The sequence below is a fragment of the Mixophyes fleayi genome, chromosome 8 (genome assembly GCF_038048845.1).
Source record: "Mixophyes fleayi isolate aMixFle1 chromosome 8, aMixFle1.hap1, whole genome shotgun sequence".
Classification (NCBI taxonomy): domain Eukaryota; kingdom Metazoa; phylum Chordata; class Amphibia; order Anura; family Limnodynastidae; genus Mixophyes; species Mixophyes fleayi.
This window is the reverse complement of record NC_134409.1, coordinates 80,091,763-80,105,383: the sequence shown is the minus strand read 5'-3', so window position 1 is coordinate 80,105,383 and position 13,621 is coordinate 80,091,763. Positions and strand designations below refer to the sequence as shown.

Here is a 13,621-nt window from a genome sequence, read left to right as displayed (position 1 = left end):
ATACATAATATACATCAAAGGGATTGTATAAGGAGATAAATTAAAAGTAATGAACAGGCCTAGATAGTTCCCATTTTCAATAGTTTAGCAAACCGTTCAAAGTTAAAGCTCCTGTAGCAGATGATCCCATAATGATCCTAAAATAAAACTTTGGGGATTTATTAACAACAAGTTAACCCGTGCATGATACTCATGCATTCTAGTCAAATCAAGGTACTTAAGGTCTTAAAGAGGTTCTTGTCATCATCATCATTTATTTATATAGCGCCACTAATTCCGCAGCGCTGTACAGAGAACTCATTCACATCAGTCCCTGCCCCATTGGAGCTTACAGTCTAAATTCCCTAATATAGACACTCACACACAGACAGACAGACAGACAGAGAGATTGACTAAGATCAATTTAATAGCAGCCAATTAACCTACCGGTATGTTTTTTTTGGAGTGTGGGAGGAAACCCACGCAAACACAGGGAGAACATACAAACTCCACACAGATGAGGCCATGGTCGGGAATTGAACTCATGACCCCAGTGCTGTGAGGCAGAAGTGCTAACCACTAGGCCACTGTGCTGTCATGCATTTGGGCCTAGCCCAGGCCTCCTCAGGGGAAGAGCGTTACTTCCCGACGCAAGCGCCCTTTTTAATGTGTGTTCATGAGGTAAAATTACCTCACGGAAATGAGTTTGAGCCCTCAACTCGTAAATTTAGCCTTTACTACCCCTCCCACGGGGGGGAGGGGGGGATGATGGAAGTTAACTGACTTCACTATTCTAATTTTTTTGTCAAATAATGTCAGTATACCAAATTTCAGGTCAATTGGATGAGTCCTTTCTGAGAAAATAGTTTTTTCCACACACACACACACACACACACACTAACACACGCGGCTAGGCTTTTACTTTTATATATTAGATAATGCTAAGAATTTAGTAGGTCAGTGTATAATTTTCGCCCAGCAGGTGGCGCTGCAGCTTGTTTTTTTTTTTTTCACACAGACTAACACACGCCGCTAGGCTTATATATATATATATTAGACAGTATAAACAATTTTTTCGATGTTTTTCAAAAATGTAAAAAATATGGTGTGACAGGATGGACCACCTATGCCACCCTGTCTGTCTGTTGTTGCTGGGAACCGGCTGGGCTTACTTTGCCACCGTTCCCTTTCGTTATCCCAAAAGTGCCCTCTTGCCGCAGTAGGAGGGGCTTATAATGCTGCCACCACTGAGCTCCTTCTATGGCACTCAGAACCACGTTCCTTCTGGGTCACAGACGCTGCTAGTGTACCTCGCTGCTGGTGTACCCGGGCTGGTAACTCCGGACCTCTTACTATGGATCCGGGTTGCTGTGAATGGATCCCCCCTGGCCTATCACACTAACCAGGGCTGCATGGGTAGCAGGCAGAGCGATGGTACTGGAAAAGCTTGGGTCCAAACCTCAGACACAGCCGGAGAACGGATTAGATTTGGGTCCAATCTGTAGATTACAGGAATAGAGCGATATTGAAGATGTTGCCAAACAGGTCTTTGAAGCAAGATGGTTTATTTTCTCACCCTAGTTGAAGGTACCAGGGTGATCAGGTCAGATGAAATCAGAAGAATAATACATTACATGCTCACACAGCTCATCTTTTATACAGTTCTGACATAGGCTATTTTTAGATTCTGGATGTAACCCCGTTTACCAAAACATTGATTTACATACATTTCAAAGCCACTAATATTTATACTTCGCTTTGAAATTCTTAAAAACCTTGCTGTGATATCCTGTATCTTTGTTTGAGATGCAGGAAATAGAGACAGGAGGGTTTAATTTAAAACGTGCTGCTACAAGTTAAACCTCACACATCAAAAGATCCAATTAACATGTGGCCTTTCATCAGACCATTCGGAATACATATTCACACAGAACAACAGAACACAAAACAAGCTAGTTTCCCACATCACAATACACAAGAGGCTTTGTAAACACAGGTTCATTGTATCAGATATATACATCAGAAATAGGCATTTCCTATAGCAAGGTTAGACAAAAGACGAATTTCTTCCCCTGGTCTCAGAAATAACGATTATCTCACAGTATAAACAATATCAAAAAATAAGTGCAAATGCAATTACATAAATAAGTGCCCTGCGCTATTTGCTTTAAATAATTTTTTGCCTAACGTTATTTAATAGTGATCCAGTCACATATGGCTTTTTGAGAAAATTAAAAATGTGATATTGAAAATTTTACGTTTTAATTGAAAAATACTGCTGTTATAAATCATATGAAAACCCATAAAAAGATGTTTCAAATTAGACTCCGCCAAACTATCTAGCTCAATAAGGTAAGCTATAAATGCAATTTATTTATTTTTTTAAAAAAAGTGCAACTTTAAAGGGATATAACTTCTTAAAAACCAGTGCTCATATCAGGCTACAATTTGGGGATTTTCTTGACACAAATAACAGCACTTATTATACCAAATTTAATTACAATCAGAAATAGTCAGTTTGAAACCCTGTGTTGATTTTATGTGGAATGACCTGGTACTAACAGTCAGGATGTAGAGGGACAGAGAAGAAAACAGCAAAGTACAATAATAGTGAAAATGTTTTGCAGAAAAAGAAATTTGCATCAGGATAACAGCTGGATTGGACACGGAAAATTGGCTCTTGATTATTTTATTAGACCCCCTTAAATCTTATACTAGTCTGTAGCCCCTCCCCCATTCTTATTAATAATATTGGGAGCTACATTAGCCGTCAATCCTTAGTCCATAAGAAACCTGGTATGTGTGACAACATTAGCTTTTGTTGGGTGTCCAGTATATCCTGTACCTCCTATGCGTGCCTTCCTGTAATATCTAAAATTTCTTATTGTTGGCAACTTTTTATCTTGGATACGCTTCACAATTTACTTTACTGTATTGCACCACAATAGACTCTTATATATCTGTATATTTAAATCTGTGGCATTATAGAAACATAAAATGCGCTATTTAAACAAACGCTATGCATAGCAATCACAAAATAGGACTATGTAAAATAATTTTCATCCCTCCAGGTGCACCTCCGATAGACTCTCAAAGCAGGAATTCGAGATTCATTCAAGATTCAAAATAAAAGCCCTCTCCAATCCGGTTACCGCCCCCTCCACTCCACCGAAACTGCCCTGGCCAAAGTTACTAATGATCTACTTTTAGCCAAATCTAAGGGTCACTTCTCCCTGCTCATCCTCCTTGACCTCTCTGCGGCCTTCGACACCGTGGACCACCCCCTCCTGCTACAAACACTTCTCTCTCTTGGCCTCTCTGAATCTGTCCTTGCCTGGTTCACCTCATATCTCGCTAACCGCTCCTTCTCAGTATCCACGTCTGGCTCCTCTTCCACCCCCTTCCCTCTCCCTGTTGGCGTCCCTCAGGGCTCTGTTCTTGGCTCTCGTCTCCTCATTCGGTCTTCAGTATCACCTTTACGCTGACGACATCCAACTCTACATCTCCTCGCCTGATCTCTTCTCCTCCCTCCTCTCGTGTATCTGACTGCCTCTCTGCCATTTCCTCCTGGATGTCATCGCGCTTTCTCAAAATTAACATCTCCAAAACTGAACTGATTGTCTTTCCTCCCCCTAGACTCCCCGCCCACCACATCCTCTCTATCACTGTTAACAATACCACCATCTCCTCTGTCACCCAACTCCGCTGCCTGGGCGTTATCCTCGACTCCTCTCTCTCCTTCGCCCCTCACATCCAATCCCTCGCCCAAGCCTGTCGCTACCAGCTACGCAACATTGCCCGCATCCGGGCCTTCCTCTCCCAGGATGCCACCAAAACTATCATCCACGCACTCATCATCTCCCGCCTTGATTATTGCAACCTCCTTCTTACCGGCCTCCCCCATTTCCATCTCGCCCACCTCCGCTCTATACTCAATGCGGCTTCAAGACTCATCTTCCTTTCTCGCCGCTCCTCGTCTGCCTTCCCTCTCTGCCTTGCCCTACACTGGCTCCCCATTCCTTACAGAATCCTTTTCAAACTCCTGACCGTCACTTACAAGGCTCTCTCTGTCTACTGCTCCCTATATCTCTAACCTCCTCTCCATTCACACCCCTGCCCGCTCCCTGCGCTCGGCCAATGACCGTCGCCTCTCCTCCACTCTGATCACCTCTTCCCACTCCAGAATCCAAGACTTCTCCCGTGCTGCCCCCCTTCACTGGAACGACCTCCCTCGCTCCATCCGTCTTTCTCCCAATCTGTCCTCCTTCAAGAGGGCACTCAAAACTTACCTGTTCCTAAAGGCTTACCAACCTTCCACCTAACCTCTCCTCCACCTGTTCTTCCCCTCTCTCCTCCCGCCCCCTGTTCTCTCCCCACTTACTTTAACTTGCTCCCTGTGTGCCTGAGAACTGTCTACCCTCCCTTAGGATGTAAGCTCATTTAAGCAGGGCCCTCCTTCCTCTGTTCTCCATACCTGCTCTTCTGCTCCGTCTTTACTGCATTAGCCTGCCTGGAGTCTCTGAAGTTTTGGTATTTTTTGTTAACCATTTGTAATGTGTCACCTTGTTTAGTCTACTGTTTGTGCTGTGTACGGCGCTGCGGAACTCTTGTGGCGCCTAATAAATAAAGGATGATGATGATAATAATAATAAAAGTATATGTGTTCTTACCGTATTACCTTATTTGACGTGTCTTCCACCCTTTGTTGACAAACCAAAATACATAGGTCTGCGAGTCCTAGAGTAGTGTTGAGTCCGCTCTTGAGCACCCAAACTGTTACATCTGTATGTATTGTTTGTAATAAAGATTCTCCCATGTGATCACTGTGGTTCCAAAGCACATAGGTTTTATTTGCAAAATATTACAAAGCAAAGATTGGCATGCATACGCTTGCCCTTTTAGCACTAACTCAAGCTTCTATCTGAACGCTCTCGTTTCCAAAGCCCGATATGAACAATTTATACACTGTACAGTTGTAAAAAAGACAGTGACATGCAAAAAGTTACAGTATTGAGGTTCACATTCCTAGGTCGATGGCTCATGACCTCACAAGAACTCGATGTGCCATTGGTTGATTCCTCCGGTCATTGTTCCTTGAAGTGGTCAGTTGTCCTTCCTCAGGCTCTCAGGCTAGACCTGTATAAACTGGTTATTTTATGACATCTCTGGACTTGCTAATTGGTGTATGAAAAGTGATATTTATAACTAGTGTTTGGGAGCAGAATGAATGGACACCAACTGATTTTTTACACTCACTGGAGCGCATATTCTGAGCTGAGCTTGTAATGACTAATAAAAATTAGTTGTGTCTCTAGTCACATTGTTCTGAGTTTTCTTATGCACCCTTTTTGCACATAGAAGTAATGACCAAGAAGAAAACATTATACTTTGTCAAAATATATTTCTCCAGAAGATACTACAGAACAAGAATCCTTTGCAAAGGTATGAGCTGAGGACCAATGAGCAACGTGCATGGATACTTACAAAGTATACCTTTAGCAACTGCTCTCGCAGTAGCTTCAATAGAGATAATTGGGCGCTAGTAATGACATATATATATATATATATATATATATATATATATATATATATATATATATATATATATATTATATATATATATATATATATTATATATTCATTCATCGGCTGCACCACAAATAGGTATCCAACCTATAGAAAGTAACAAGGTATGTATAGAACAAATAGTGGGCGCTTGATATACCATATAAATAATTTATTGACACACATAAATAAATATAACAATAATAAAATTAATAATACAAATACATTATCGATCGTGCATAATTGAGGACCTCAAGCAAAACATAAGTTCAAATAGCATATATTCTCAGAATAGCGCTAATGATATGTTAGAAAACCATCATCTGTCCACAGTGATGTAGTACATTGAGTTAAATATTGCTCATGTATGGTAACAGATAAAACAGTCAGTATTTAACTTATGTGCAAAACAGAAAACTAGTTTGCACCCCTTGCATTGTAACATGTTTTTGTCCAGGAGACTGAAATAAGATACCTCTTCATTTAAGATCCTTAATGAATAAGGCCCCTTGTGACTAGATCACTATTAAATAACTTTTGGTATAAATTTATTTAAAGCAAATAGTGCAGGGCGCTTATTTATATAATTGCATGTGCACTTATTTTTGATAGTGTGTATATTGTGAGATAGGAAATCGTTATTTCTGAGACCAGGGTAGAAAATTTGGTTTGTCTGTTGTAACCTTTCAATAGCAAATACCTTATTTCTGATGTATATCTGATACAATAAGTCTTTGTTTGAAAGCCTTTTGCATATCTTGGTGCAAAGAAATGCTTTTGTTTGTAACCTTGCTATAGGATATGCCTATTTCTGATGTATATATCTGATACAATAAGCCTTTGTTTACAAAGCCTTTTGTGTATTGTGATGTGGGAAACTGGCTTGTTTTTGGTTGTTGTTGTTGTTCTGTGTAAATAGGTATTCCGAACTGTCTGATGAAAGGCCCCATGTTAATTAGATCTTTTGATGTTTGAAGGTCCAACATTGAAGGCAGGAACTTTTAATTAAGACTGGCTCCAGGATTCTCTGCATCTGAAAACCAGATGCAGGACATCACAGCTTTTCTAGAATTTCACATATAAGTGTAAATATGGCTAGCTTTCCAATGCATGTAAATTCATGTTTGTGTAAATAGAGTACATCCTGATGCTAAAATTAGCCTGTGTCAGAACTGTATAAAAGATAAGCTGTTTGAGCATGTAATGTATTCTTCTGATTTTCATTTGACCTGATCACACTGGTACCTTCCACCAGTGTGAGAGCAAATAAACATCTTGCTACAAGACCTGCTTGAAAACATCTTCAATATTGCTGTATACCTGTGATCTGCAGATTAGACCCAAAATCTAATCCGTTCTCCTCTGAGGTTTGGACCTAAGCTTTTCCAGTACTATCGCTCTGCCTGCTACCCATGCAGCCCTGGTTAGTGTGATAGGCCAGGGGGGATCCATCCACAGCAACCCTGATCTATAGTGAGAGGTCAGGAGTACCAGCACAGGTACACCAGCAACGAGATACACTAGCAGCGTCCGTTACCCAGAAGAAACGTGGTTCTGAGTGCCATAGAAGGAGCTCAGTGGTGGTAGCAGGCCCCTCCTACTGCGGCAGAAGGGGCGTATTCGGAATAACGAAAGGAGACGGTGGCAAAGTAAGCCTAGCCCAGCAACAACAGACAGGGTGGCATAGGCGGTCCATCCTGTCACAAACCTGTTCTCTGACATTGCCCACATATAAGCTTACAATCTGCATATAATAATGTACTATAATAGTATTAAGTGCATAAGCTTGTTATACTGCCTGTCTGTTGCAGTCAGTATCAACTGTGAGCAACTGTATAGATCATCTGTTACAACAAGTTCTGAAATAAAACCAAATTGGTTAATAAAAGCTTCATGTGGTTTAACATCTACCACTGACACCTATTACATATACCAGCACAAGTGCCCTGATAATAGGTTTCTGACAATAATCTGCAGATTTAAACAGTTGAGATATATTCCCTCTCAGAGTAGCAGTCATGACGAGATAGACTGACAGAAATAAAACAGCACGTAGATTAGGCCCTGAAGAATCTTGGATAAGACCAAATTCCATTATGAGATGCTTGGAAGATGTTAGTAATCATGTTCCCCAGAACAAATCATAAATTCCTGAAAATTAGTGTTTGTGTTCAGTCTTCATCTTCTGCTTTTCTGGGATGTTTTCAGTTTTGAAGTGGGTGGTGATAGAAAAACATGTAGAGTTTATTGGAGTGTTCACAGCAGCAGGAGATGAGTGTTGTTGGAGGCAGTGATCTATCCATTTGTGTGAAGATGTTAGTGGAGACATGGCTGCATGTAACAGGGGCAATTTCAAGATGTGAGCAGGGGAATTGAGGCACGTGGGAAGCCACAGACCGATAAGGGAAAGTGCAGGGTACCCCACACCTCACATGAAACGTAGTTCTTGCATTAAACTAGTTCTTTGTCTTGATTTTGAAGAATCATTGTTTAAATGTGCCTTATAGGTCACAGCATGGTTGTGATTGAATTTAATAATCTACTAAAGTCTGTATTCCATTACATGTTGCTTTAGTCTTTTAGTCTTTTAGTAAGACACTGCATGAAACTTTCTTTTAAGGATTAGAGAACCTTTTAATGTTCGCACATTTTTAGCATCAATATTTTAAACATTAACCATATATGTATGAATGAACACCATTTGGGTTTCCATGTTTTAAATTCCAGACATTTTTTTTCTCCCTTACTAGCACTGAAGAGTCCAGCATCTTTCCATGAACAGAGGCGGAGCTTGGAGAGGGCAAGGGTAAGGAAATGCTAGTAAATAGAATATGGAGGTTTGGAAACGATTACCTCTTTGTTAAAAACAAGTTCTTATCTATGTTCTAATACAACCTTGTAGTACTGTACAGTAAAATCTATGTTCATAGGTAGGCAGTCGACTGTAAACAAACCTGAAGCTGTTCAAATTTTACTATTAGCAATAACATGTGAGACACGTTTGTGTGCAATTCACACTTTGCAATTATTCAGTTTTGCCTATCCATATACGGTGTACTGTGTTCCCGCCCTCGTTGCTCATTGTGCACTTGAATTCTAACTCAACAGTACCCACTACCATGAACTTGAGAAAGGCATAACAAATTGTCCTCATCAACATAAACCTAATGAGTCATTAAGGAGAGTAAAGCATAAAAAGGAGTAACTGTGCACCTGGGTAAAATCATGTTGCATTGGATGGGAGGTGCATTTAAAATGTGGGGACAGATTTACAATTGGGATAGAGAATGTCCTAGATCAACTTTTTAAATTTCAGTGTAAAAATATATCTATTAAGTATTTGTGTGCTACATGAAAAAGCAATGTGCCAAATAATAAACTAATTTTTACCCTTTGCATTGTAACATGGTTTGGCCAGGAGCAAACCAACTCCTTTTTGTTTGCTTTGCTCTCTTTAATGACTCGGGCTCAATAAGTTTATGTAAATACAGTATTTTGTAACTTTTCTATTTATAAAGCATGAAGTAGAACGACTATTCCATCCGCACCAGGTTTTATATTTGTAAAATCATCCAAGGAAAATAATTTTTTGGTCTACATTAAACATGAACTACTATACTGGAAAAATAAAACAAATGATGCAATGCTAATTCTGTAATTAAAAAAACCAACTGCTTTTTGATTACAATAGCATAAGGTAAAAATGATATAGCAAATATGACAAAATTGGCATCTCCATGTACAATTCAAAAACACTAGATATATTCAAAAGCATTAAAAGAAAAATGTAGATGATTAAATGGACATCAAGCATTTAACCATTTTCAACTAACCTTTTAAACAAAGCTGAACTAAACATTGGGTTACTAAAATAAAATGTAAAACAGTAGTTCTCCACTTTCAAACTTCCTCCCAGTTCCTCTTTAGCACTTCTTTGGACAGGCTTTGGCTCTGAGGTTGGAGTACAGAGAGCTTCCAGTTGAAGGTCTTTTCTCCTGTCAGAACGTAATAATGATGACACTGTAAGCACTCCAGTAGGGCACAAAATCCTACGCATTTCAAGATTGCTTTGCCAGATGCATTTGAAACTGTAGGGAAATTCCATTTATCGTTGACTTAAATTCATGCTTAATGGAATTAATACTTTCTAGCCTTAGTGGATCTTCAGGATAATGTTGTGCAGGTGCCAATATTGCTACACTAAATACACCTCATTAAACATGCACATCTCCTGTCACAGAAATGGCATGTGTAGCATGCTGGTTAGATTATTGTGCGAGTCTATGAACGGAATGTGGCTATTATTATTATTATTATTATTATTAATTTTTATTTATAGGGCGCCACAAAGTATCCTTAGCGCCGTACAAGGACAAACAATGGCACAGTACAAGGTGAAACAGCACAGTACAAGTAACAGCAAGCACTATAACTCTGGGGGCTCAGTCACAGCAAGAAAGAGAGGGAGTGGAAAAGTGAGTACAGGCAGGTAACTATGGCCCAAGAGGGTGGGCACAGATGACAGGTAAAGAGTCACTGAGGGGAGCGGAGAGGAGACAGAGGGCAGAGGGTTGGAGGTGAACTGAGTAGCTGGAGAGCGCAGTTAAAAGTGATGGAGACAGAAGGTAGGAGAGCCCTGCTCAAAGGAGCGTACATTCTAAAGGGAGGGGAAGACAGACAGGCACATGGATGAGATGGAGACGGAGTCGAGGAAGGGGGAGAAGGGAAGAAGGGATGAGAAAGAGAGGAAGCCGACCAGTGGGAGTTTAGGCATGAGACTGGAAGGCTTTTAGGAAAAGGTGGGTTTTTAATGTTCGTAAAGGCCTCTTTTTTTTTTCTGTGCCCGAAATATATGGATTGCTTAATATTATTGGTTCGGTTCAATTATTTTACCTTCACACACAGTTGGCTTTTCGAGTTTAGTTTCAATACTGTCTTTCTGAATGATAAACAAATATTAAGGGAGAAACACTATTTCTCTTTGTGCATCAAGAAACCTTGTAAAACTTGGATAAACAATTTTAGTTTATTACAGGCTCTTTTCATGGCACCTGCTGTTCTGAGTCTCCAAGCAATTTGTAATCTAGTCCTTTATGCAGAATATTCTATGTCCTTGGTTCCCAACTTGTTTTTTACCCTGTGAATACCCTACAGATTCTTCTTTAATTATTTTTTTCCCCATGGAAACTCCCAAATGTATTGTTGTATGATTTTGGTTGGTCTTGATGCCCAATGTATGTAAATCAAATTTTTATGTAATCGTCCTATTTCATTTTCTTGCATCTCAAGAGATTTTCTTTTTGTTGGTCATAAAGATGTTTTTTTTGTGGGGGGAACAATTAAGCACATGGCTGAAAAGATTTAGAAGCTGATGCTACTGCATTTTGTGTGTGTTTCAAGGCCAACATTTTTATTTGTTTAACCAATAATCCACTGTCTGTTCTCTTTGTTTATATTGGTTATTAATTAGGTAGTGTGACAGTTATGTAGTATATCTAATAACTGGTTGTTATTTTCTGTTGAATTCATGTATGACCATGTAAATATTTTATGTGACCTTGTATTGTAATCTCAACATGTGCTTTGCTAATTGACATGAGTTTGAACCTATGCAAGTGTCATTAGTCTTTTCAAATTATTAGAGATAGATAAGCAACTCTGAGGAGGTTTTTTGGTATGCAGAGGATGTGTACCTGACCAGCCAAGCCGAACGAGCAGAGGTGAGAATTCAGGTCCTGTGAACATTTCAGAGCTCAGGACATCCCTTGCTCACTTTGAAAGCCCTGTGACATCTGGGAGATCAATCTGTTTTTATTTACAGCTAAACTCCAAAGGTGGGTGGTGAGAGCTATGCGGAGAAAGGTTTAAAATTTTCTGCCTTAGACAATAACGTGTGCATTTTCATGAGGGGCTCTATCAAGACTGAAATGTCACATATTTCTCAATTGTGTTCCCTCACACACCAGGTTTTAACTAGTAAGTAGTGATTTTATTTCCTATTTTATTTTCTGAAACTTATTTGTGCAACATATTGTATGTTATTCATATTTTTGTAACTAAGCCTTGGAACCATTTTTCAGATTAAATAAATTTAATCTAGTGTGTTCTCCGTGATTCTTTGTGATTTTATGAAGCACAGGGAGGCTCATGCTACATGTGTATATGATTTAAGTATGAAACATTAATAAGTGTTTCGGGTGAACGTAAGGACACCATAACATATCCTTCGTGGTGGCAGAAAAGGTGTATTCATTGCCAAGTCAAGACCAGCTGTTCAGATTCTGTTCCCCCCCTTTCTTAGTTTCTTTTTTTATTTGGTGGAAGTGTGAGGTTAAGGATGGCCCCTGACTATAAACATATGAAAAAGGACAAGCTTTTGGCTTTGTGTGGACTTGTTGTCGTCCCCGGCAGCAACCAAGAGCAACTGATTCAAGGGCTTCTGGAGGCTGATCGGAAGCTAAGTGTCAGAGGAGGCAGTGAAGAAAACCTCTCTGCTTCAGGAGAGCAGGCAGCACTGGATATTGCCACAAATACCTCTGTTGAAACAAGTGCGGAGTCTACCGTGGACAGTTACTTTCATACTGCTCTCAAACAGCTGAAGGATGCTGATCCTGGAACCTCACTGCGTCTGATCGAGCAACTCAAAGAGGTTGCAGAACGCTGTGACAGGAAGGCTGCTGCTGCAGAGTGTCAAGCCGAAAGCGAACACCAGCTGGAACTAGCCAGGCTAAACAGCCAGTCGGCGGATCAAGGTCAGGGTAGAAAAAAACCCTGGCATGACCAATTCCCTGTGTTGGAAAAAGACGGCCTCTTTGATACGTTCCTGAATGTTCCTGAGGGGATTGGAAAGGACTTGCCAATAATTTGCGCTGAACCCCAGTGAATGGGCCAACTATTCAACCCCTGGACTGAGAGGGAAAGTTTTGGAAGCGCTTGCAGATCTTCCCCATTAACTGGACAGCGATTATGTCGCAATTAAGAAAGCTTTGTTACTTCATTTCAACATAACTCCTGAGGCTTACTGGCAGGAATTCCAAAACTCAAGGCGCAGTCCCTCTGATACTTATGCCTGTCTTATGCTGGCACTGCACTAATCACTAAGCAGATAACCACACTGAACATTTCAACTTATAGATCCCTATAGTGAAATGTATTCGTCTCACAGACTTCCAAAATAAAGATTGATATTATATCAATCTTTATTTTGGAAATCAGGAATTTTATACTCAAGGAATTATCACTAAAGCGGATTTAGATTTTCTCTGGATTGAAAAACCCAGAATTCCTGCACTATGTATTTTGCCTAAGATACACAAGAATGAACATAATCCACCGGGAAGACCTATAGTGTCAGGCATTGGTAGCCTTACTGAAAAAGCGAGCATATATATAAATCAACATCTGAGAAGTTATGTCACCATCTTGCCATCATACACCCATGATACTCTGGATGTACTGAACAAAACATCGAATTAGGAGACAACTCTGTAAAAATCCTGACCAGGTTTTGTTACTTTCCCTGTCTGCTCTGTTTTTCTGTGCATCACATGACTCACCCTCAGGCCGGGTCACTCTAACCTGCTCTATTTGAACTCCGCAATGACATCTGCTCACTGTCAGTGCAACTTGTTGCTAGCCTGATTCCTTGGACTCCTGTGTATCCTGACCCTGTGTCTTTCCTGTGTATGAGTTTCATTTCTCTACCTAGTGCTGGAGCACTTCTTCTGGGACTCCCTGCTGCAAGTATCATCTTGTGCATATTACAAAGACTTTGTTTTCTCTCTATTGTCCCTCTACTGATTCACAGCCTGCTGCAAGTCTGTGCATTTTCATATAACAAGACTGTTATTGTGTTTATCCTTGTCACGCTTCGCCGTGGCTAATTGACCATCTGCATATCATCATCTGCATATATATATATATATATGTTTTTATCAATCATTGAAGTATTGAGAACTACATCGTGTCTTGCCTCCTTATTCTGAACCAAGTTAGACTCGGCAACGGAAAATGAACATCATGGATGATCCCTCTCCTAAGGACCTATTTCAACACCTAATAGGGAGAGTGGAAAAAC

The 13,621-nt window shown here is 40.1% G+C and overlaps 1 protein-coding gene across 4 annotated transcripts in view; it reads left to right on the top strand.

Moving 5' to 3' along the window:
* The window catches only part of MRTFA (myocardin related transcription factor A), a 202,012-nt gene that overhangs the window by 71,315 nt on the left and 117,076 nt on the right, over positions 1-13,621 (top strand). For all 4 annotated transcript variants that reach the window (XM_075182796.1, XM_075182797.1, XM_075182794.1 and 1 more), the window contains one exon: positions 8,295-8,350. In XM_075182796.1, the coding sequence (XP_075038897.1) occupies positions 8,295-8,350 (56 nt within the window). The remainder of the gene's footprint in view (positions 1-8,294; positions 8,351-13,621) is intronic.